This window comes from Pelecanus crispus, chromosome 1, assembly GCF_030463565.1.
Source record: "Pelecanus crispus isolate bPelCri1 chromosome 1, bPelCri1.pri, whole genome shotgun sequence".
NCBI lineage: Eukaryota > Metazoa > Chordata > Aves > Pelecaniformes > Pelecanidae > Pelecanus > Pelecanus crispus.
In genome coordinates this window covers 48,191,971-48,218,950 of record NC_134643.1, presented here as the reverse complement: position 1 = coordinate 48,218,950, position 26,980 = coordinate 48,191,971, and the positions used below count along the sequence as shown (strand labels likewise).

General features: G+C 34.1%; 1 protein-coding gene across 1 annotated transcript in view; it reads right to left on the bottom strand.

Annotated features, from left to right (window-relative positions):
• The window catches only part of LRRIQ1 (leucine rich repeats and IQ motif containing 1), a 114,019-nt gene that overhangs the window by 26,282 nt on the left and 60,757 nt on the right, over positions 1-26,980 (bottom strand). Inside the window, exons 21-22 of the mRNA XM_075725825.1 lie at positions 26,876-26,961; positions 18,451-18,552 (exon numbers count right to left, since the gene is read on the bottom strand). Of these exons, the coding sequence (XP_075581940.1) occupies positions 18,451-18,552; positions 26,876-26,961 (188 nt within the window). The remainder of the gene's footprint in view (positions 1-18,450; positions 18,553-26,875; positions 26,962-26,980) is intronic.

The window sequence follows — 26,980 nt, the reverse complement described above, 5'->3', positions numbered from 1 at the left end:
ACAGCAAGCCAGTATACAAAAAGAAGGAAGATGGTTACGCAGTATCTACATTCAGGGTAATCTTTCAGATTCTGCATTTTAGTTTTCATATTCTATGCCCAGGAAACATCAATCTTGACTGTTGCAAATCCCAGTTAGCTACTCAACTCTCTGTCAATTTATACGCAAGAGGATGCTGAGGAACCTGATTCAACACCATGATTTTTTTTTTCTTTTTTAAATCTATTTCTTGCTGATGGGAAGATAAAAGTTCTAACTTTAATGTCATATGTTTCTTGAAACAGAGAAATGTGTGGACAAGTCTACACTGTATCCAACCTTTTATAGTTAAATTTTGTGTTTAGAGGATGATTTAATTCACTTCAAAACTTGCTTCATACAGAGTACAATACAAATAAAGTAAAAGACTAAGAAAACTAAGACCTACAATGTGAAAGAAGGGCTTGGAATTTCTTCAGCATTCTAAGTTTTCCTCCCTTAATATAAAAAATATGTGACGAGAGTTAATTTTCTCAATATGTATTCTGGAAATGGTGCTCTTAATATAGGAATTAAGTAGCTGAGCTTGGGTACAAAATTCGTATCTATGCTATTAATACATTGAAATTTTTCTTATCTGTCAGTATTCTGGTATACATTACTGGTCACCAATATATATTATGAAGGGGAGTGTGTGTGAGTACATGTATGAGTGTACAAACTCTATAAAAAGACTATTCTGAATGAAAATTAAAATTATATATACCCTGCGAGGATTTTTATAAATTCTCCTATGTCTTCTATAACGCCATGTTATAGACTCATAGAATTGTCTAAGTTGGAAAACACCTTTTAGGTCATCGAGTCCATGTTATAATACACATTAACAAATAATCTAATAATCTTGAAATCCCAAACCTAAAATCCAACTTTTTATCTCATTTTCTCCATATGTTAGTCAACAAACAATGGCATTATTTCTGTCACAATCTGTATAATACACACAGAACAGAAAGCAAGAACAACATGAGTAATAACATTGCTACCAAGGCAAGAAACTGAAGAATTTGGAAACAGACAGGAAAATAACAACAATAAAAAAAAACCACAACCCCCCACCTCCACCCCTAAAACCATCCAGAAATTTACAGCAGAATGTAAGAGAAATGAAAGGAATTTCTTCTCTTCTGCAAAAAGCTTGACACATTTGCCAGAAGTCACTAAATACACCTAAGCATTACATAGCAATCACTATATGCCCAAAATACTGGTTTTAGAAGAAGAATGGCATTTCGAGTGGTCTTTCGCATGCTCACAGGTATTCCGTGAATACATTTATATTAGCAATATATATAAGACTTCCAGACAGTTGTAGTATCATGTGGCAGTAATTGATACAGAGTTGTTCTCACTTAAAATTATAGTATCTCCAGATAATGTTAGTTTACCTACAACTCAGGTCTGGAATTTTCAGATAGTGAAACACATACATTTCTACCTTAAAAACACAGAAACTTGTTTGTGACACAGCTATACTGTATGGATTAGTAAATTTTATATGTTACTTTTTCATCTGAGTAACTTTTGACTAAATCAACTTCCATCTCTAGGACTGGAATGAATTAAATAAAAATAGTTATAGCAGTGTCTGAGTGAGTTCACAGATGAATAAAAGATGAAATAGAATTTTTTCACAAGAATACCACATCAGGTTATGATATGCAAAATTTCTTGATGCTTAAAAATGCATTATCAATTACATCACAAGGAGTTTTGAACACGGGAGTGCTGATCAACCCACAAGAGCACATCTTTAAAAAATTATAAAAGCAATTAGTGAAAGGACAAAAAAAAATATTTCTGAGTTTTTTTTCCTAAAACTTGTGCCCTTTTTCTCTTTTTACCAGGTATTTCAGATTTTTTTCCAGACTATAAATAAGGTCTACTATATTACTATTCCATCTGCAAACCTCCTTCTCTTCTCTAATCTCTTCATCTGCTATTGTAATCATCTCCTTTTTACCACATGTCTGTTCTTGACCTCACCCTCACACTCATTCTTCCTGCACCGAACCCAGGTATTCACCACACTCTCAGTTAAGACCATAGTCTTTATTTTGGCTGTCCTTTTCTTCCCTGTTTTCATTTCTACTTTTTGCTGTCTTTTACACTGTGCTCTATTTCTGGGTGATTAACACCAGTAATAAAGCTTCACCTACTTAGTTCATCCTGCTTCAGTAGTTACCACATTTCAGCCTGTGCTTTCTGTGTTATCTCTTTGATGTCTTGTTATTAGATTATGTAAAAGCTGAACCCTTTCATTGAGATTCCTGAACCACTGAAACTGCACAAATTTCAGCTTCTGAATTGAAGGAAAACAGGTTTTCATACTTGGGCCTTTCTACACATTCTTTTCTATTTTGCTACTTGTTCCTGCCTCTGCAGAATACACCACAAGTACTATCTACCAGTAGTAATTAGTATTTATCCCTAGTGTATTGGTTATGCTCAATTTCCCCACACTGAGGCAAATCCAAGTCTGTCTTAATCTTCAATTGTGTAGTTTTAAGACACCTCATTTAAAGTTATTTCTCTCTATTCATATCAGAATAGTGTCGATGTTCTCCCAGTATTTCCTGATTATTGAATCTCTTTCACTGCAACCCTCTGATCACACAAATTTAGGACAAGAGGAAATGGGCTTAAGCTGCGCCAGGGGAGGTTTAGACTGGAAATTAGGAAAAATTTCTTTACGGAAAGGGTGGTCAGGCATTGGAACAGGCTGCCCAGAGAGGTGGTGGAGTCACCATCCCTGGAGGCGTTTAAAAAACGGGTAGATGTGGCACTTCGGGATATGGTTTAGTCTGGTCTACCCTTGATTAGTCTAGAGTGGGCTTGGTAGTGTAGGTTAATGGTTGGACTGGGTGATCTTAAAGGTCTTTTCCAACCTAGATGATTCTATGATTCTATGATTCTAAATATATTGCAAACTACTACACCATATTAAATTGCTTATGTCTTTTACTCTTCTTGTCAACATGGTACATTTTCCTTTGAATTGCTTCATAAGCTTCACTTTCCTGGCACTGACTTCAAGGCAGCACTAAACACTGTTCCTTCCAATTTATCCAACTTTCACAACTTTTATGGGCTGTCACCACTTTCTGTACTCCTCCATTTACGTTAAACACAATTTATCATTTTTGTTCTATAATTTCCTTCATAACAATATCAATTTCCTATCATAATATTTCCTAAGACATAAAACACCTTTCTGAGTTGATCTATGAACCTAAAGAGATATTTCACCTGAGGTGTGTACAGGAAGCTGCCACACATGCAATTGCTGATTTCATTTTTTGCTAATTTAGGACTGTTCTGATCTGATTCAGGCAGTGAATCTTGGGATAAGAACTTGATGATCTATTTGAGGAAAGATATAGGGATTGAATAGTGTATGGCTAATAAAAACAATAATGTAAGAATAGGTTCCTTGGGTCAATTAAAACTAAATCACAGACATGGGAAGAAAAACTAAAGGGACAGTAGTGCACTGGTTTAATACATGTCCACACTCTCTAATAAATTGTATGAGATTCCCTTGCCCACCAAATAAAGAATTATTTCTTTAAAAAAAAAAGCCAGAAAACAAAACAATATTCTGCCATTTGACTGAACTGGTTAATATTGTACCATTTAAACCATTACATTTAGAGTTATGTAGACTACTGTTCAAACACATTCATATCACAGAAATATTCAGCAAAATTGGTTTACTTCTTCAGCATGCTACAGCAGTTATTTAACACTGGAATTAAACATAGAGTTATGGTTATTTATTTTAACCTCAGTAAATGACAAGGGCTATGTGAATTTTTTTGCCATAGAAAAGCAGAGGAAAAGCAGAAGAAAAAGCAGGAGAATAAACTGCACAAACATTTGGAAATGTTAAGATTCTAATTTCTTTGAAACCTTCCAAGTCTGGAAATGCAAATATCAAGCTCTGGTGACTGAATCTATGATTTGGCACTTATTAAATTTTTCATTAAACGCTATATAGTCACTGGCTCCACTCAGTTGAAATGTATCAGCTGTTCTGGGTATTTTTGTTTGTACTAAGACAAGTATTGAAGGCATCCAAACATCAGCCTCTTCAGCCACAGCACGTTGGACTCTTATATTGTGGTAATAGTATAATAAACAGCATTACTATTAGGATAGCCAGAAATTTTCATATTGGATTAATGCTGTGGTGAAAGTGAAGGTATTCACTCAGGAATAAATGTAAAACAAGCAACAACAGATAGGATGAAGAGTATATATAAAGAAAATTTTAGTATCTCAGCATCTACCTGCACACACAGACACACACGGCTTCCTCAGGTTCCCAAGACAGAAGTTGCATTACAACTAGAAAGAACAGAGTAACATTTCTCAGTCCAGCCTCCCAAGGGCAGACTTGGTTTATGTGTATGTTGGGAAATAACATGAAATAGCTTCACGTTTGGAAAACCAAGTTGGTTCTTTCTTAAAAAACAAAAAGAACCCAAAACCAAACCCCAACTCTACAAAAATGGAGAAACTACAGGGATGATATTCTACCCACATGCACACAAAGAGATGAGTTCTGTTGTAAACTACTTCTTGCCATCAGCACTCTTCAAGATCCACTCAGGCCTTTACAAGTTCAAAAAGTACATAAAAAACCTTACAGCACTATGTTGTACTGTCACATTATTATTTTGTGTAGTCTTCTATGAAGGGTGTTCTGTAGTCTACGTACTACCTGCTTCAGCCATTCAGCATGGGCAAATTTCATCAACAGCGCTGCTGAGAAGTAAATTCGGAGCATAGCCACAAGTTGCCCGGAGATCTTTGGATAGTCAAGGCCCACGAAGAACCAAAGAAATCAAGGAGTAGTAAAAAACATTTTGAAATGTTATGCTCAGCGTTTCTGTGCTTACTTATCCATTAGCAAATGTAAGGAATAAATAAGACGGAAGTAGATTGAGCCTATTTTGCTTATCCTCACTGCCTACACCCTACGTCTAGTTTTTCTCATAATCTGTGGGAATTAATAAACTCCCTAATGATGGACATTCTTTACTAAAAAGAGGAATGGATTTTGTATTGCTCAGGAGAAAATTAAGAGATGCATAACATGAAAAATTTTTTTACAGAATCTTGTGATAGATTTTATTTCTATACATTCCAGTTCTTAAGATTAACTGATGGAAACAATCAAGAACTTGAACAGAAGTGCTTAGTTGCTCAGTAATGAAACAGCATTCCCAAGCAAGAAAAGATTATCACTTCGTATGGAGTCCAAGCCAGAGGAATACCTTTCTCTAAATTCAATAAACCAAGCAAAATGATTTAAGACATCAGATCTTCCAGAGGAATTCTCAAAAAAACAAATACAAAGGAACATTTTGTAAGAGTGCAGGAGGTCTAACTACTATGTTGTCCCCTACCAAGAGGGCAAAAACTACAAAATACAATAATTTTTATTGAGTGTGACAACCATTAAGGTAGGTTTTGTTTGTACTGAAGGACTTAAAAGTACAAGAAAGGGACAAAAAAATCCAAACCAAACAAAAGATTTGTTCACAATAACAATTTGATGTTGCTATGTGACAAGAAGACACATATGCCAAGTATTAAAAAAAAAAAAAAAATCATTACTCAGGAGCAGCATGAAGTTAGTAAAGCTGACTTACACTACATCAATAACTGTCTCATAATTTTTATGAGCAAGTAATTAAAATATGTGGGTTTGTATCACAGCTTGGGAATGTACATTAAAAAAAGTGTTTGTTATGTTTACTCTTGAGAATAAACATTTTTTCTAGATAGTTATCTGAATAATATATGAACTTGTTTTTAAGAACTCATGTTCATCAACACACATGATGTATGTGAGTACCATATGTGATTGGTACTTAGCAATGCAGAGTAACACTGAAAACAAAATAATGAAATTATTGTATCAATGTCAATATGTAGTTCGGTTATGAACACCTAAGAATTGGTTATCTAACTATTATGTATACATACAATTTTTGATTTAAAAGTGTTTTATTTTGTGTGGGTGACTCTTTCTGGCTTACTTTCTGATGTTGACTTTAAATATGTGTCAGTATTTGATGAAGGTGCTGTGACAACAATTCACAGCTTTGTCAGTCCAGTAATGCATAACAGCAGAACTACTCTACATTGTCAAATATACGCACAAAGTCTACACAGACTGAGTGCAAGGCTGCCTTTTAATTTACTTTATAGTAAAACCCAGAGGTACCACTGAAGATCAGGCCTGTCTTTATGCCAAACATTGTATAAACAAGGCTTGATTTAATGCTCATTGAATTCAATGGAAAAAAAGATTCAGATAGACATGGTTCTTAAGACTCTACATCTAAAGTGAGTTAATCCCCAAGCGTGCAGAATTCTTATATATTTATATCCAGCTTAAAAATAACCATAAATACTAAATTTAGGAGTGACTATAAATAAATATAGACATAAAAGCACTAATTCTTCTTATTAAGTTATACTTAATTGGTTGATACATCACGGAAGAAAATAAACAATATGAAATTCCAGTGTTTTATGGATTTATTAAAAAAGGGAATTCTATTTGTAAAGAAGGACAGGTAAAAAAAGCAAAACAAAACCACAACTTGCCTGTAAGTTGCCCCAGGTTAATCCTTAATTCATATGGCTCAAAGAGCTTAGTATTTTTATAGATTTCTTGATTAATTGGACTGAAATTTTCAGCTTGTAAAGAAATGAAAAATGCAATAATTGAAACACAATATATAATTTTAGAGAAACCGACACATATTCAAGAGTATTCAGCCCCAGGGGAATTGAACTCAGTTTTATTGATTTTGGATCATAGTTACAATGGCACAGCTTTTTCCACCCATGCAGAGAAGGTTTGAATGATTTACCTCACTGAATGAAGAAATCAGAGTTGAAAAGGAATAAATTAGCCCTGACTCCTCCTGTTCTTTTACAGAATTTTAATTTTTTTTTTTAATGAGAAAATGTACAAAACAAAAAACCCACTTCTCTTACTGAACATAATTTAATCTTCTTTAAGCTTGATCGTAAGTATTTTATTCTTTGAGTAGGTGTGTTTGAATCAATTTCTTTTCTACTAAACTTTTAAGCTAAATTTGCTACGGAACTCTCCAACTCACTGACTTACATATATATTTCTATGTAGATATATATAAAATTAGTTTGAAAAGGAGGGAATAAGTTAAATACCGTGACTATTCTGAATAGGTGAATTTGCCTCATGTGCATTCTGTTTATATTTGCAATAGCTTTCGAGACAGCCATAACTAATTAACTTAAAAGTATAATTTACTTGTTGCCTAACAAAAGGTAAAACAGTTGTCCATTCCTAACTTTGCTTGTTTGCAGCCAATTACCTAAGCTCCTGCAAATAGCACAGGAACTTACAGAGCATTAAGGTCCGATCCAAAAAAGGAGTGAAATCCCATAAATTCTAATTAGGTAAGCAAACTTCCACTTGAGATTAAGGAACTACAATAGCTAATCTTACACTATTTACTCCAGAAGAAGGGAACAGATGATTATATTATGAGTTTTACAACCTTATAGACTATATTAGGCTATTAAAATTGTATTAACTTACATGGGAATTTGTATATTATTAAATATGTATACGATTAAAGATTAAATATGTATACGATTAAATATTTTTTTTTAATATGAGTTCAATGATTTAACTGGCCAAACCAAGATTTTCCTTCCATTGTAACAGTCACTGTCATGAAGAAGAATGAACAGCATTTCATTGCCAAGTTCAAATGTAACAAGAAAATACCTGCTTTTTGCCTTATATCGGAGAACTTATTTTCTAAGATTCTAATATCATCTCCTTTTTATACAAGATACAACAATTTTAACACAAAGGAATCTGAGTGAAAAAGCAAACAGAATTCTTCAAAACAGTTGAAGAAATAGAGAAATACTAAATGGTAATATTTACAGATTTTTTTTTAATTTAACTACAAAAGTGAGCACAAAGCATTATTTTGTTCAGCAAGATTTTTCTGCTTTTCTGAAAAGCTAAATACAGTGATTAGAAGCAGTATGTTAGAGGTACTGATACAGAAGCTAGGAAAAGGTGTATGTATCTGCAATGAAAATACAAAAAATGTATGTAAGTAAATACAGAAACTTGTCTGTAACTTGTACCACAGTTCTTGAAACTCTCTTTCAAATCTTTGAGCTTCTCCATTCTGGTAAAGTGAATGCATCAAGGGATACTAAAACTGGAGAAATGTCTGAACAGCATCATCATCCTCGAGGCAGCCAGGTTTCTGAACAGACTCTCCTTCAGGATTCTGGCTAGAAGAGGAGGAAAACAGGAGAAAAGAATGCAATGATGTAGCAAAATAGTCACTAAACCCAAGATAGCTATTTTTGAATGATATTTAAAAAGTCTTACTTCTACTCACCTTCTCCTGGATTCCAAACAGATTCTTCAGTTTTCACCTGACTAGTCCTGAATAACTACATCTCAGTGCTCTGGGTGCTCGTCAGGAGTCTCCTTGTGCAACTGTATTAATTATGCAATGAAAAAAGGGGATTTGCCCCTACTATTTCTATAATGAACAAACATATTGTTGAGGGGAAGTCATAGAAATATATAACACTCTCACAGGGGAAATAAAACAAATGTCAAAGTTAGGAATTAGCATGATGCATGGATAACTCACATGCTTAGCAATATAGTGAAATAATAGTAACTATTTGTACAAAGGTATAAAAACCAAAAATCCTGAGCAGCCATAACTGTGGAAGAAGTACCTTTTAAAATTTATTCCAAGTAAACTTTTACAAATATTTCCACTTGCAATAAATGAGAGATGCTTGAAAGAGAATTTTGAATACAGTGCACACAACTCACATGGTATGATGACAGCCTATGCAGTGTTTTAGCATATGTAGACCAGACTACAAGTAGAGTCTGACAAAACCTAAGAAGGCAGACCTGGCTAAGAGTCAGGAGTCACGCTTATTAAATTGAACTCTCAGGGGTATCATGCAATCAGAGGTCACAATCGAGGCAACAGAAGCAATGTCACGATATCAGAGAAAGGGCCAATTCAGACCTGCTCCCTGACAGGCAGTGAGGTCACGGCTTGCGGCAAATAACTGTATTAAAAGGGAATACTCTCTGCACACTTTTAGAACTGTCATCTGAACAAACAAAGCCAGGTCATTGGTAGGTTAAATCAGAACTTTCTGCCTTAGTAGCACATAGCTTCCTTTCTTTTTACATTCACTACTAATTTCTCAATTACAAAATATATATCAGCAAATTCTCAGTAACTTTAACTTTGAAACACACGCAGTGTTTAAATTCACACTTTTTAAAAGTTAAATTCTCTCTTTGACAAAAGATATCCTTGGTCTCTTCATAAACTAAAAATTACTAAGCTTGCTTTATATTAGAAAACAATAAGCATGCAAGAGCTTTAGGGAAATGACTTTCCACAGTCAATTTCTTAGTAACCCTGATAGCCAGTCTGCATTTAGAAACCATTAAAAAATTAAATAATCTTCTTGTTTAATGATGATTGGGAAAGTGAAATAAAGTTCTTCTTTTGTCTGGCTACTTGGATATCTTTATCTCGTTACCTGGACTGGGTTATCTATAAGATTCTACAAATGTAGCAATTTATGAAATTATAACCATGTTGGATTAGTTAACCTGACAATAAACCTGCAAAGGAATAACTATTCTAGACTGCCATGTAAATAAAATTTTATTGAAAAGTATTATCTCTGTACGCAGCCTTTCTTAAGAACAAGAAAGAGGAAAAAAAAAACAAAACCCAACCTGGAAAATTCAGTATTTCTACCTTTTTTATACACATAAGCCAGATAAAAAATCTGCAGTTCATACATCAAAACAGCACAAACCTATGAATTTCAAACTACTGCTAAAATGTTTCTGTATTGCACATGGTAAGCATTCAACTGTAAAGTTATGAAGTTGGAAGACGTACATTATAGAATAGAGCAGAGTCATTACACAGATATGACTGCATGATTGTACATTTTTATTAAAATATCTGAGTTACTTGCAATTCCTTGTAAAATCATCTAAGTCTACCATACATAATATTTTATAGATTATGTGAAACTTGTAAAAGTTATATGACTTTGGTATAAGAGTTAGTATTGAACAGCATAAAATTTTCATACCTAGATTTCAATTTTAGAGTCTTGTTTTAATGTTTTGCTTGAAAAATGTTGCACATTACCAAAATATATTATCTGAACCACAACATTATTATTTATGAAAAAGAAAGATACTTAAATGTGTGTTCAATATTAAACACAAGAAAATAGCCTTTTTGGAATGCTGTAGAACTCTGACCTCATTAATAGTATTAATTCCCCATAACACCATAGTTCACGCTACACAATAGGAAAAAAAGAATTATTTTATAAGGTTCTTTAATCAATTACATTTTCAAATCAATGAAAAGCTCTGGGGTGAAGGCCTTCCTTTAATTCACCTCTAAAAGTCCTTAAAATATGCAGAGGCATTGCTATTAAAATGTATGGCTACAGGAAACATTTCTTTAATTGTGATTTAAAATGTTTCATGTTGTCCAACTGAAACAAGATTTCTACTTATAAAATATTTCTAAGAATACATTATATTCCTTGTTCATAGCTCCATACCAAATGGAAATTCTTTTGCAAGATGAACAGTTGTGCAGTGCAGTACTTGTGATACTTTTATGGACATGGAACATACGTTTTCTGTGTCCTATGTTAAAATATCATTTGCATACCGGTATGATTTTAATGCTTGAAATACTGGCTTTGGAAAATGCTTGGAATATATCTGAAGATGCACTTTTAATGACCTCTTCATTAGCAACTGTTTTTTGAAGTGTAAAAAAAGTATTGGGTATTGTTCAGTAAAAGCAAAACAAATAAATAAACCACCCCAATATTGACTACAGTCCCCAGGCATCCAAACAGATGGCAACAAATTCAACAATTACTTTTAACTAGACGTACTAAATCCAAGTGCTGTAACACTTTATTTTACAGGAATTTAGCCAAACCTATTCTCCCTTATCCCCTCCAACCAAATCCATTTGGATTTAACTTGTTGCTAAAATTATCTGTCTTTTGCACTCTAAGACCTGGGTCACAACCTTACTTAGGGACAGGAAATAGTTATCAGGTCACTGAATGGTCAAATGAAAAAGGATTTGAAATGCTTCGGTACTCAGGGGTCTATTCATCCAAAATAACTGCCTTATGTAGTATTAAAAGCTGTGAACGTGGAGTCAACTTCTTTACGTATACATTGGCTGAGATGCAGAAATCTACACTACCTAGCTTTTGGACTTAAAATGTCAAGGAAAGGAGAAAAAAAGAGAGGTAGAATCTCAGAAGATGCAAATAAAACTATTTGAACTATTGAGTTATCTTATTCAACAATGAGGAAAAAACTAGTTTTCAACTTCTGATGACATTTCGGGTGAAATCTCATTCCCACTGAAGTCATCACTGGGTAATTATTAGCAAAAAGCAGTAAGAATTTTTTTTTCCCCTTGTGTGCTGTTTCTTTTAGGTTAAAGATTGGTAAACTACTATGCTGTGAAAGCACAGGTGATATCGTACACATTGTATAAAATCCGTATTTTGGAAGTTTGTTGGAACACTCTAGCTCAGAGACCTCATTTAAGTCTGATGCACTAATAAAGCCCTGACACCACCACAGATTACAATAATCTGCAAAACAGTGGAGACACGAACAAAGAGATAATATACAGGCAGGTGAAATATGTGGTCAGAAACCTTTAACACGTGAATACAGGAACCCTAAAGACTGGAACCACAGAAAGAATTCATAATATTAAGTTGGTAGGTACCTATGGCAAATACCTCCTGTTCAGGAACTTCAGGCAAATAGAAAAGCCTTTTTTTTTTTTTTAATTGAATGTGAAAAGCAAGAATATTACTAAAAAAGTCGTATGTCTAGATCGTTTATAAATATTCAGACACCGAAGTGCACTGCATAAATGCACATAAATGATGTTTAAAATATTTATTTTTAAACATATGCCATAATTTCAGGATTGCTTCATTCCATTAATACTGAAAAAATCCTACAGTATCATTGATGGACAGGAGGCTAGAAAATTAGGCACAGATTTTATTTTTTAGTTTTCTTTTATAATAAGAAACTGGGCCACTAGAACTATGTAACTGAAGCTTGAGTGCGTGCACTGTAAGGCCCCTGCAGTCTTTTACAACTTCTCAGCGTACCGCTGTTGTGAACTGGGTTTGCACTCTGCCAGCAGAGCAGCTCTGACCCATGGAGAGCACTCCTTCAGATCAACACTGCCTCAGGCTTTACTGCTTTCTCCAAGAAGTCTTACATTTCAGGCATCAAGTTGAATTTCTTCTGGAGATGATTAACCCAAACCCATGACAGATTTTTTCCAAGATATCCAACTCCTTATGTTTATTTTATCCTGGCTCTTTTTGGATGTACTGGACACAAGTAACCTACTCATTTTACATGTTAAAGGGCTGGTGGAGAGCCATTAATTCCTTAAAATGAGAAAATATTTCAATGCGAGAGTTCTGTTGTGTGAGCTTAAACTAAATAATAAGAAACAAAGCCATAGAATTCTGATTTTAAAAGATAGATTCCCTTCCACACTACAGGTTTCTGTAATGCATTTTCATCACATTTCAGGACAGATCTTACATTCTCTGGAAATGCATTGTTCTGCCATTTTTGTCAGTACTGTATGGTTTAGAAACTGCTTCCCTAATGTGGCATACAAATTTAAAGCCTGGGAGATATGTAATAATTGCATTTTGCCGTAAACATGGCAATTGAGCTAGTAGAATTGCAGCAAGGCCATATTTAGACTGTGGTTATTAATCCTTTTCAGATCACAGCTCAATAGAAGATGACTTAATTTAGAAATTGATGTTTACAAACAGTGTGCTTCCTGGGAGTTGATGCTATTTTTTTTTTTCCATTGAAAAGAGCTAATTTCTAAAATATGAAAACAGCTAACATAAATTATTAGCTATAGTTCAATGTCTTTTTAAATGCTCTTAAATAACAAACAACAAAATATTTGAAGTACCGGAAAAGACGAATATTAGCATTCCACTCTCAGTACCTTCTCTTAACTGTAATGCAGATATTTAAAAGCATCAGTGATTTGAATCAATATGAATTCTATTACCACATATAATTTTTCTTCAATGTATTCATATTTTGTAATATGGAAAATCTAAGAGATGATGTTGATCATTATGTAACAATATTTTAATGAGCTCAGAAAATTAACTCAAAGGCAACCTTAAATTACCACTTTCCAAAGTTTCAAGTTCACATTTGTAATTAGCACTGGTAATAATAATCTATGAGAATGTTTTGCAACATTTTTCACTTGAGACTACAAGGAGTTTCATAATTGTAAACTATCAGAAAGCTGGAAAACAGATGACTTTAAACAGATCCTTGATATTTATCTTCCAATCATATGACATAATCACAAGATCACTTTACCTCTTATTCTTGTTCCAATATGAAAAATGTTATTTCTACTGACAATTTAAAGAGAAATGAATAAATATTTCCATAATTAAAAGCCACCTGAGAAAGCATAATCTGTTCATTATCAAATTTGTATTGGTGAAATCTGTCTTAACATTATACCCATTACGTTTTTTTTAGTCACCAATGAGCATAAAATGACAGGAAATACAGTACTGCCAATTAGAACTACAGGTTCCCAAACTACAGTAAACATAACTTGACAACATAGTCCAATGCTTTTTTAATATAGTTAAACTTCCTGGCATTGGTCATTGTGCACATTCCTGGGTGAAGTCAAGTTGTATTGTTTCCACTTCTTCAAAGTATATGGTACAGATGTGCCACTGATGGATATGGATATGGCTAAAAATAAATGTACTATATGTGCCAATAAATCACCTAATCTACATAATTGATTAGAACATAGTCTATGAAATTCTGAGAAACTAAGTGAATCATATCCAAATAATACTTGGATAGTTTGACTGGACTCTGCTGATCTGCTGCATTCTTCCAACTTGCTCTACAGATCATAATCCAGCTTCCCATTCCACTGAACAGAAATTATTTGGATAACCCACCAAAATTATTGAGGTAGATGGATTAAAGAGAACCCCAAAAGATATATACTGTTCCCAAAGCAAAACAATGTCCTAGGCCTGGGGGCTGCTTCTTTAGTTTTGAGCTGCTGTACTGGGACAAAGCACTAACACTGTTGGTTGGAAAAGCAGGTATCCTTCCTCTGTGTAAATGAAATTACAGACCCTATAATTACAGGCCCACAGCTGGCAGAAATGCACATTCAGCCAGGACTAATTGCAACTTCCCAAGAAAAGAGAAGGAGTCAAGGATAGATGCTTCCTTCAATTCCTGATCTACTTTATCCAAAATAGTCAAGACCATTTTACGTTAAATCAATGACTGAGATAGCCTCCAGGCAGCAAGAGGAGAAACAGTCATAAAGCTTTCTAAAAATATGCTTTGCTGCAAAATAGGAAACAACAAGAGTTATCTGTGTTCCTTATAACATTTCCAAAATTTTGAGACCTTTGAAACGTCACCATCTACAAAACGCATGAAAACCTCTAAGAACGTTCAATAAAACAGTAAGCAGGCATATTTTGTTTATCAACTAACTAGCACTAACTGAAACTCAACAACCGTGCTGGAAGCATAACCCTATCACACTAAAAAAAGCAGTGTAATATACGTAAGCCCAGGAAATGTCCAGCAAATAATCAGAAGTGAAAGTACATCAGGTCAGGCTTTCATCTGTCTTCAGATTTTTGATGAGGCTATAGTTTCTTACGAGAAACAGTAAACACATATTTACACTTCCATATTCTGTGGCTTACTTTATAACCACTGAAGTTAATGTCACAATACATAATTATGATTCAAAAAGATTTATTTAAATAATAGTTTTAATGAATCTATTATACAATGACCACATGCATTAAATTAATTTTAAAGAAACTGAAACAGCATCTAGACAGAAAGCATTAGGATTACAAAATGCATATTGATACTACAAATTACACCAGAGAGTAATTGTTCATAATTTACTTTCCTTTCAAAATATAAAAATAAAAAAGCATAAGTGCTATACTTATTGAATTCATATACCTACTTACACTCACGGTATATACATATATTTTCATGTGTGTATGCACACATGTATTGTATGTATATGCATTGACACATACACATATATAGACACCCACATATACACCAACACACATTTAATTACATTCCCATAGTTTGTGCCTTCACATGTTGCTTGTATTTTTAAAAGGTAAGATCTTGTCTGTCGGAACGACATTTCCTCATGCTGTTGACGAAGCATGTAATACAAAGGGGCTTGTCTCTAACTTCTGTGTACTATTGTGATACAAATATGAAATAATGGACCCCTGTGGGGATTTTTATAACATCAGTGATTAAGGTATGATGACTCTTCTAAAATTTAATAAAAATGTATGATGTCACTCAAGTTCTGAAAATGTATTTTCCTACAATGTGTATGTCAAATTAGACATATGTGAATTGTCCCATGGGATTAAAGTTATGCACAAGTTTTCAAAATTGGATATCAACTTTTTGCATAACAGCTCCTCAAAAGTTTTGCAACAGGAAATTGTTGAATATTGCATCAACACTCTGTCCTCACTGTGTTAAGATATTGCTTTACAAATGCTGCATGATACAACACTGTCAGCATAATGCAGTAGCTTAGATGAGAAGGCAAATTATGACAGAATATAACCTTTACCTCAGAAACACACAAGCATCAGATATTAAGCTCATTCGTTTTTGCTCTTTATTTTTATACCTCTAATTTTTTTATTCCTTTTTATCTTATTTGTATTTTTAAACACAAACTAAAGACACAATGAAGATGAAAGACATTCATCGTACATTTTAAGTAGATTACTGCTTAAATATGCACTACCATGATGTGTTCCCGTTTGAAAATCTAAAACTGTTCTAATTGTTTCACTTCCGAGGGCATTCTCTTTCAAAAGTAGTGATTCTGTTATTTAACAGATAACACATGTGTACTTGCTGTTGATGCTATGGTTTCTCCCCCCATTTCCCAATTTAAAGAAATAAAGCAGGAATATTTAGAATATGCTTTTTTTAAATTTTTTTTTTTTTTTTTAAGATTTATTTAGTGGTTTATGGAGGAGATGGATTGGCATTCAAATTTTCTACCAGAGCACTGACTACCAGGCTGTGAAGGTAAAAGGGCTTGAATGGAGGAAGTTTATTTCCCCCATGCAATGGACTGGTCTGTGTTCTCTCTTGACTTAAAATATGGTGTTCACAAGATTTATGGATACAGAGTGAAAACATTCCACCTTCTTTTACAGAAAGAACTCCCATTGCAGAACATACCCAAAGAAATCTACTCCAGGCAAAAGAGGAAGAAATGGTCAAAAGGTGAGAGAGGGGAAATGGGAAAAAAGCTTTTCTGTGAATGAGGGAAGAAATGACTGATAACACAACTCTGAAATTATCATGCAGGTGCTTTGATTTGCAGTAGATAACATGCAAAGTGTTACCAAATTCTAAATTTAGAAACTCTTAGTTCTGTCTGATGGTATCTCACATCCACATAAATATAAATACTCTGTGCTGCACTCCGGGTTCTACTTCACAACCTAGTGTGCTCTGGCCATACCATCTCAAGTAGCAATGCCTCAGGTAGAAAGACAATTTTATATCCTGGTCAACCAGAAGAGTATTGCTTGTCTTCTTGAAGGCTCACTGGATTGCGTATAAGCACCCAATAAAAGATTGCTGAAAAAAATCTCAGTTTATTAGCTGGCCGAAGGAGTACAACGGTCCGTGAAATGAAAGATAAACAAGAGTGCTGCTACAGTGCTTGCCTTTTGATAGCTAATCTGCTATGGTGCCTTCTCTCCATGTATTCAAAAAGTAATTTCAGTAATATTTAGAATGCATATATTGGCTTTCCAAAATGAAGGTAAATGTCTCCAGGTAGGAACAGATAAACCAGCGTCAGGAAAGCTAGGTTAAACCTACACTGACTTTAGGGTACTGAGCCCAGGATCGAGCCTGTGTCTTTGACATGGCTTTGGACATTCACACTACTGCTTGTAGGCGTTGGGCATCCAGTGTTTTGCAGGCAGCCTGCATGTCCTATTTCTTCTGCATATGATGCATTCTGGCATATAAGCATATAGCACAGGAACAGATATGAGACAACAGGAATGCTAAGTCAGGCACAGTATATACAGGCTGTATATTCTAGGTAAATTCATGCTTGGATCCAAGGCAAATAACAGTGCAAACATTTTCCTCTTCAGAATTCACCAAGAATTGTTTCCAACCACATTTGAGCATGGGCTCATGAATGTGAGGCCAATTTGGTCTTTCATACAGCTAGGTTAATTGACTGAATTGCAGTTCAGGTGTACTCATATTGCTTGCACACCTGTCTCAGAAAGGTTCTCATTTCTATCCTCATTCAGTGAAATACTAATATAGTAGTATTATTTTTAATTTTACGTTGTGGGATTGGGACTAAATCAGATAGCACATGGCTATGTCTTTGAAAAAGATAAAAAGACAGAGATGACAACTTTCTGAGCACACTGCTCCGTTGCAAAAGGAAACAAAACAATCTAAAAACAATGCCTCTCGAGATGCTTGGCTTCTTACAAGAAGGGTATTTTAAATAGACTTGGCCTTATTCTAATTTTACTGAGGCTAAGGAGAGTTTTAACATGATTTTCAACAGTAAAAGAGTTACATCAATATAGAAATGCTTTTGGAAAGCCAATTTCGTATTTACATGATGAAGATTCTTTTCTTGTCTTCTGTCGAATAGTGGGTTTTTAGGGAATATTTATGAAAGTAACTTCCTAAAAACATGTTAACGATCATCCAGAACTAATGGCTAGCTTGAGAAAAGGCGACAGTGAGTGAAGAACTTGAAGGGATATTTCATTTATAAAATTTTATTCTAGTACTTTGTATTTTATACCTCTGTGACATGCTTTGATGTTTTTTATGATTATTATTTTTATGATGAAGATTTAATAATAATAAATAAATGAATTAGGCACCAGATCATTATGAATTAATCTCTAGGTGCACCACCACCACCACCACCCCCCCCACAATGAATTGAAATGTTTCACTGCTGTAACTTGAGATACCCAGGAACAGATAAGAACCTTAAACTCCCGCCGCCTTCGATTTGTGAATATTGTTTTACATTTCAAGTAGGCTTGCTTAAAAGACATTAGAAGATATATATGCTTATATGCATAGAGATAAAGTGAAATACTTGTTCATACCTTCAAAGTAATCAGCATTTATAGACTGTGTCTTCCTTGGTGGTTTCACATGGAGATGTTTATTTTCATTGTTTTTGAACAACGCCAGGCGCACAGCTGGGTCTAGACGACAAGAACAAGTTAAAATCAAAGGTCAGACCTGGCTCATTCATTCCTTCAAGCAGTTTTTCACCTTTTAGCCACTTAATAAATGAAAATACCTTTAAAAGTAGGTTTTATATTCACAAAAGGATTACACTTTCTAAAATAAAGCAACATAAATACATGTGCAACTGAGAAACAAAGTCACTATTTTGCAGGATTTCAATACTTGATCTTTTAGCTAGCTCATCTTCAAATTAAAAATAAATTATAAAGCACATACTTGCAGAAAATATTAAAAAAATCTGGTTTTAAAGCTTGAAATTAAAGCAGAAATATTAACAGAATATATGCCAAGCACTGTTCCTAAAAGCTTTGGTTCAGAATTATTCAGCAGCCTTAATCAAGTCATTTACACCTAAAAAATGTTAACAGGAGGCAGTTTATTTTTTGAGACTAAACTTGCAGATAATAAGCTAATCTTCTTCCATGTCCCATCCTTATTGAAATAAAAAATACTCCAAAAGTATATAGACTTATCTATATGCCACAGTACGAAATCTTGATTAGTTTCATAACTGTTATTTTGAAAACTTTGCAAAGAAGCAAAGATGACCACACAACTGTCTGTAAGTCTAGATAATACATGTTCCTAGACTAGAAAAAAATATAAAGTTTAATTAAAAAAAGCTAAACTAATGCAAAACCACACAAGTCAGGAAAGGTGATTTTCATGCATTATTTCTTATGTGAAGGAAGAATTGTTTGTTTGACTTAGGAGGAAAGTAGGAGTTTAAGGGAAACAGTGGGTTAGAAAGAATGTGAAAATTCTATGCACAGTGCAGAATAAACCAGTTATTAAAAAAAAAAAAAAAAGGACTGAGAAAAATGTAGACACAAAAGCAACTACATTAATGACGAGCAAAAGTATATAGGGTTCTGTAGGTATGACACTGAGCATGATAACATGAGTAACAGAAAGCCATAGGAAAAATCAAAGAAATATGTTTCACATGGTTAAAAGAAGACGACAATAGCACAAGCAGACAAATGCACTCTCAGGAATACGTGAGAAACAATGAGACAGAAGACGTTTGTCTACAAAGGTGACTATGAACTGTCAGAAAAGAGTAGACATTAATAAGAATAAAGAGGGAAAACAGCAATAGAACTTAACAAGAAAGTAGGTATGGCAAGGAAAGGATCTAAATTTTCACAAAGTATGCAAGTGTAGCAAAAATGAGTATGCAAGACACTGTCAGAACAGATAGAGCAGGGAAACAGAGGAGATGGAAAGACTCAAACAGCATTCAGAATAAATTCACGTGACTAATTATGTCCGATGCTTCATTTTGAGCTTGTTACATGACCTTGCTGGTGTTTACTGAGAGAGTTTATAAGAGCATCTATAATACTGCAGCAAAGTAAGTAGCTTTTTTTTTTGGTTCCCTTATTTATGGAAATAAAGGATCACAATGCCCTGTTAAGTTAGTAGGCAATTTCTTATGAAGTTTAACAGCAATTTATAAAGTTGGTTTTGACTAGACCTCTACATTTGCAGTAGATGTTTCAGTTACAGACTAATGGAATGCAAAGGGATCTTAAGAGCTCCTCTTTCCTCAGAGAGCGCTCTCTTGACACAAGCAAGACAATGCATAGTGTATCTTTGCCTTACAAACCCGGAGAAGGTCTCTAAATGGGGTGTGGATACTTTATGAGATAACGCATTGACAAAACACGTCAAAATGTTATGGTATTCTTGGTCAGCCCACACTGCAGCAGCATTCGCTTGACAGAATGTTCTTAATGGTACTAAACTCTCACAAAGCAGCAAACTTGACTAACAAAGGAATTGTGGAAAATACGGATGGAAGTAATTTAGGTCATGCCTTCTTCCCAAGGCAGAATCAGCAGTACCTTACACTTTGTTATCTCCAATTGTCTAGAAGAACCTCTATCATCTTTTTGTATGATGATTATAGCTTCCAGATTAACCCAGAGAATGTCAGATTTAAAGTAATTTCAACCTGTTTATACTAACTAAAGTATAAATTCAATGAAATGATCCAAGAAGCACAATAAATGATGATTAGCTCCATTAGTTTTAAAGGTAGATTATTAGAAAGATTCTGATAATGGGATCACTTTATTCACAAACTGGATTACCAGGTTTGTCGATATTTTCACTTCGCATAAATGGATAAAGTAGGCCTATTTTGTCATGCCTCCCAACTCAAAAATAAATCTGTAGCAACCTAGTGTTCTTCAGGGTAGCAAATGTTTGGGGCTGTCGATCACACTAAGATTTGTGATAAAAATATCTTGAAATAGTAAACCATTATATTTTAAAAGTTCTCCCTGAAATTTTAAGTAACAGAAGTTATAAAAAATATTTTAAGTATGAATTATTATTGTGTTTTCTACACTTGTAAGATACATAGCCATAAGAGTACTATAAACAGATAAAAATGTAGAGAATAAAATTTTTTGCAATTATAATTTCTCCAACATCCAGCATAGAGTGTTGACACGATACAGGGTCGATAAAAACACTTCTAACTTCTTGCCTTATGCTAGTTACAAAGCCAGTGTCTTTCTTCAATAGAAAACCAAAGACAAAGTGATGAAATTGATTAAAACCTCTTAAGACAGAATGCAACTGAGGATTTCCAAACTATTTTTGATTAACTTAAAATAATTCCTGAAATAACACACTTTTTCCTATGTAGGTCTACTGAAATTGTTCCAAAATGTTTTAAAAACGTCATCTTTCCTTAATCCAGCCTCCCACCCAATTCTATGAACTCCAACCAGTCCAAAGTTAAACTACACCAAGGACTTTTGGGTGAAGTCACATGAAGTTATTAGTGCCAACCCAGATTTTTCAAACATTTATTTGTGCACAAGGATATCAGCAGTAAAGAAGGTCCATGAACTGGGAAGAGGGGGAAATGATGGAAATTGTTCTTCTAAGAGATTTCTATCAGATTTATCTTTGAGTCTTTGCAAAATAACTTAAATAATCTACAGGGATTTAACACAGTGCCAGACTACTTGAATTTGTACCTACCTGGATCACCTCAACCATTGCCTACAGCTCTTTTGTTATTAAAAATGAGTCCTTTTCCCTATCTAGTCACAAATGTAGGCAATATTACATAGATTAGTTTATAATACTAGTGCTTTTCAGTCTCTGAGTGAGCTAGGGAAATGAACTGCATGTATGCTTTGATGACAAGCAATCAAATGTTTTAGATTTCACACAGAGAACTGTGAAAGAGTCCAATAGTTCAAAATCATAGAAATATCTTCCTGCATTCTGGCATACTCATTTAAATGTGGCCTATTAGTCAATGATCTGTGCTGGCAATCTAGGAACTAGGGAGGAAATTTAATGCACATTGCTTGGCTGACTCCAAATACAGAAGATAAGTTGGACAAACACAAGAAATGTTAAACAATATGGAAGGAATAGTTACTGCCTGATCTGGCACCACATTTGCTAAACAACTTCTTGATAATATATGAAACTGAAAAAATTAAATGTTTGTCATTCATTTTTGTTGTGTAATATCTGTAATTAGAAAACATAAACATCTCTCTGCCAACTTTAAAGAGTTGATAAATCAAAGTAGCACAGAGTGACAGATGCTTATCTATAAAATAATTCAATTTGTAAATTCATTTGGAAGAAAGACCGCATCTTGTTCCATAATTGAACAGCAATTAGAATTCCAACTCACCCATGGCTGGAGTTCCCACATGATACTGCTACATGGAATATGAAGAACAACAAAAGTAGCTTGCTTTCTGCTACTAGGAAAATATAGATCAGTGGTCATTGATGTAATGTGCAACAAGGAATAATAATATCCCCCAGATTTTTATTCTGACTGTTGTTAATTCAACAAATCAATGTTGTATAGTCAGATCATCTGTTTTGGGGTTGTGGGTTTTGAGGGGGGTGGGATTTGGGGAGGGGGGTGTTTGGTTTTTAATTAGTACTGCATTGCTGTCTTAAATTCTAAACTAGAACTAAAAAATATTTGCCGACCTCTCTGAAATATCTTTATCATTGCGCTCTGGTTCTAGGAGCCAAGGCCCACTCGAGCTGCTTTTTACCTTTTTTTTTTCGCTACCTATGTGGCAGCAAGAATTACCTTCTCATGCTGTCAGTCACTGACAAAGAGCTTTTCTTTGGAGAGGAAATGGTTAAACAAGAAGTAATACAGCAGTATAAGAGAGACAAGCTGAAATTAAGACAAGGCTTCCAGCCCTTTTAAAAGAAAAATAAGTTAACTTTCAGAGGCCAATATAAAACCCACAGAATCAAGGAAATTCAAAGTTAAGCAAGAAATTCTGTACTGCTGTGCCAAGACATCTTTAGGAAGCTAGGGTTGTTATAAGTCATAGATGCTTAATTTTTAAGCACAGTGAGGTGCAATAATTTCTGCTGTATTTAGATTTTTAATTAGAATTTTTACAGAATTTTATGCACCCATGATAAACAGGAATATTTCTGACATTATGCCAGTTTTACTTGGCTGCAAAATTTCTGGTTTCTTGCCCACACTTTTTGTATTATCTTACCGTAGAGTAAAAATAGTTGAAGCAGACACAGCCTACATTTGGTATCGTTAAAATACAGGCCACAACTTTATTTAACTACATAAACAAGCATACATAACTGTAGTGGATTAGGGCATAACAGGCCTTAAGGCCATTAGTTGGTGGGACTGGTCTACTGCAATATAAGCATTGCCTGAATCATTCCCTATTATAAGGTTATGCTACTTTAAGCTCTTCCTCGTAATACAAACCACAGGATTCAGTGCACTTGCTAGTATTTTCCATATTTTTTTCACTACTGAGAAGGTATGTGGCCAGACATATGAGGTAAGATACTTCTCAGTTACTTCTACATATCTGCAGTTTAACACTGTACTTCAGCCAGTCGCTCCAGGTTTTGTGTATATGCAATGGAGAACTATAAGTGCTTTTACAGTGAGATTCAAGTAGCCTGTTTTTGAATTATGTTTTAGGAGGAAATTAATAGCATTTAACGTGGCTATTCCTTTCCATAAAGGAATGCAGATGACTAGCTCAGATGTGGACTTCTATAATTAACCAAATGAATCCCATCACTGTTGCACTAGGAGAAGACAAACGTTTTAGATGGAAACTGAAAAGGAATAAATTCCCACACTTGAGGATGTTAAGAATTGAAGCTGTTCATGACTGTCCAATCCAAGTTCCAATCCAGCAGATGTCTTGACTATGTTAAAGAGCAATTATAAAACACCCTGAATGGAGGCTGATTTAACACTTTGCATTTGTGAATCCCAGGCTTAAGGCAAAGGAGTCTGATAGCATATGGAAGCAGACAGCACACTGACATGCCATTTGTTCCTACAAAATCCACCAGTATCTTAGCATTAGTTGTAACTAATAAGATCATTACCATGGAAGAGCTCAATGGCACATAAAAGACGTTTGGGATGACCCTGAAACCTTAGCATAAAAGCTATCAGTGTATTTGTTAATAGCTTATAATTTATTTATTATTATTATTATATTAGATCTTGTTGCTTTGCTTTTTGTCAGAACTTAAAATTTTGTTCTTAAATGTGCAATAGTAAATGGATATAACATGGAAAATTGCTTTTTTAAACCTTGTATTTCCACTTTTAAGTGGATGCTGGCTCCTTATTTTCTAGTGGTTAGGAATCTGTATCACTGACAAAATTATTTTATTGTAGTTAGCATACCTTCAACTATGTTAAATCAGAAAGCTAAAAAGGAAACAGTTGCAATTATAACACTGAGGACCTAGAAATTCAAAAGAAAGAACAGAAATAAGAATACTAAAAATAATTCCTACAAGATTTCATATGCAGCTTCAGTAAGTACAAGATGGGTGAAGCTCATTTCAGAGGAGATGAAGGTGATAGGATGCTAATTTCTAGGGAAACATTAAAAGACAATGTTGACATCTACTTATTCAGATGAATTTCAATCTGCTTTTAAATATTAGAATGAATAAAGTCTCTTACAGAATTCCTGCTTCAGTAGGGTTAAACTCACAGCAATGGCCTAAGATGGTGAACTCTTCCCACTCCCCCCCGGCTAGTTATACTGGAATTTCTGTAAGTATGCTAGCACGAGTTGTACCACACAGAGATGCAAGAAAGATACTGGCAGCCCAATGGATCTGGTTACAGTTTCCTGATCTGGAGCTGGCTAGCCTCAGGATAAGGTATATCTACCCTTAAATGCTGTAAAGTCCCTCTGTTCAACCAGACCTTCAACAAGACCCTGACTTGCTCTCACCACTTCGGAGGAGGTAGCTGATGTAAACCACAATTATATATGTGGAGATTCTTCTTGCATGGGGAATATCCCACCAGGATCAGTTTTAAGCGCAACAGCTGAGTTTAGCATCGGTTTACGATAAAAATACTTGTTTTAATTGGTAATGTCTCTTTGGTCCTTACTGACCAAGGAAGGACTGACTTTGTCAGCGTGCTGTATGAGAAAGAATAGTTGGTTGTGCTGGTTTTGGCTGGGGTAGAGTTAATTTTCTTCATAGTAGCTAGTATGGGGCTATGTTCTGGATTTGTGCTGGAAACAGTGTTTGTGCTGGAAATGTGGGGTTAAACCACGACAGGCTTGATAATCTTGGTACTGAAAAGGGATTGAGTGTGCAATATTTTCAGTGACATTTTTTGGTTCTGGAAATTATGCTTTCTGCTTATCTAAAAAAAAGAATGTGATTTTAATGACTGTCAGAGAACTCTATACAGGAAAATTATATATACAGGTTATTTTTGTGCTTGATGTAATAGTTAGAAAGATAAAAAATTCTTATATGAGGTAGTGTCAAGAGAGAAAATTTGAACCTATAAAAACATCGTGCAAAAGTTTTGTTAATTTTTTTAAAACTAGTAATATACTTTGAGAATATTCCAAGTGATACATTAAAAATCTCAACACACATATACTATATTGAATAATCTGAACAAAGTGAATATAAACATATCGAAAAATCCATTAGAACTACAACAAAAATAGGATAGCAAATTTAATATGCTCAATCAGACATTTATGACTGGATTAATTACTACTAACATAAACCAGAAAGCATATGGAGAAAAGATGATATAACCTAATAAGCTCTATTCATTAAAAAATGATACAGAGGCCACCAAATGGAACATATGTAAAAAACTCAGCTGCACAGCAGACATTTACCACTTTTTTTTTTTTTTAAATTACATGGCAGGGCATCATGGGAAGCTATCAAGTCTTAAATATAATCACTTTAACCTCTTACTTAACCTCGTATCCATTTTTTCTCCTCTCTGTAACACTAAAGCATGGTTTGTTGATTACATGTCTCTTTCTCCCCCCGCCCTTTTTTTTTTAAAACTAGAGATCTTTTTTTGTAATATTTAGTCTTAGGCATGATATTTAAAGTAGAAAAGATCACACAGAGAAACACTTAACTGTATCCATAGGCTGAATTTTTTCTCTTCCAAGAGCAAAATGTCTTTCAATATTTTCAACACTTAATACAGAAGAGATTTGCAAAGTTATACAAAAGAGGAAAATTAACTATAGCTTGTGATAGAATTTAAAACATTAAACATAAATAAAGGTACACTTTCCACAGACCATTTAGAGTTAGGTCCTATTGTCAAGCAGGCTCTTACATATTTGAATGTTTCTTATACTAGCAGTATTTTATTAATATTTTTATTAACGTATTCCATTAACTTTTGTATTAGCATATCATACTAACAGTTAATGATTCTAAGAAAGGTTCACTGTCATAAGAATTATCTGAGAAGAACCAGAATACAATTACAGAGAAGCTGGATAAGCATTATCTATTTCCACAGTGAATATTTAATAATAAAAAAAAAGATTTCATATGTATTGAACTGTCATTTTCATAAGTAGTTCTTGCATAAGTCAGTAATTTTAACCTGAGATTCCCCCCAAGAGAAAAAATACAAGAAGCACAAAATGCTGAAATATAAATTCTGTATCTAGAAAGAGAGATACATGAACAAAAAGAAACAGAAGTTGTTTAACATGGCTGTCAAATATTCAACTTCAAAATCCAGTAGAATGTTTTTTAAAATCTGAATATTTTATCACTGGAACAAATTGATTTCTTTACAGAGATTTAAACTGAATTATTTTTACTGAATCTCACTCTACCTTTATTAAAATTAACGTTTAATGTTTTGCAAGCAAACTTTTAAAGAGAGACACTATTTGGGGATTTAAGAATAGAAACATTACATCGATATAACCATTTTTTAAAGCGTTGACTTACCTAAATTTTTATTACTATATTTTTGGGGCTTCATTTTATGGGCCCTCTTCAGCATTAGCTGTGCAGTAGAAATATCCTGAAAACCCCTAGGGGAAGAGAATAACT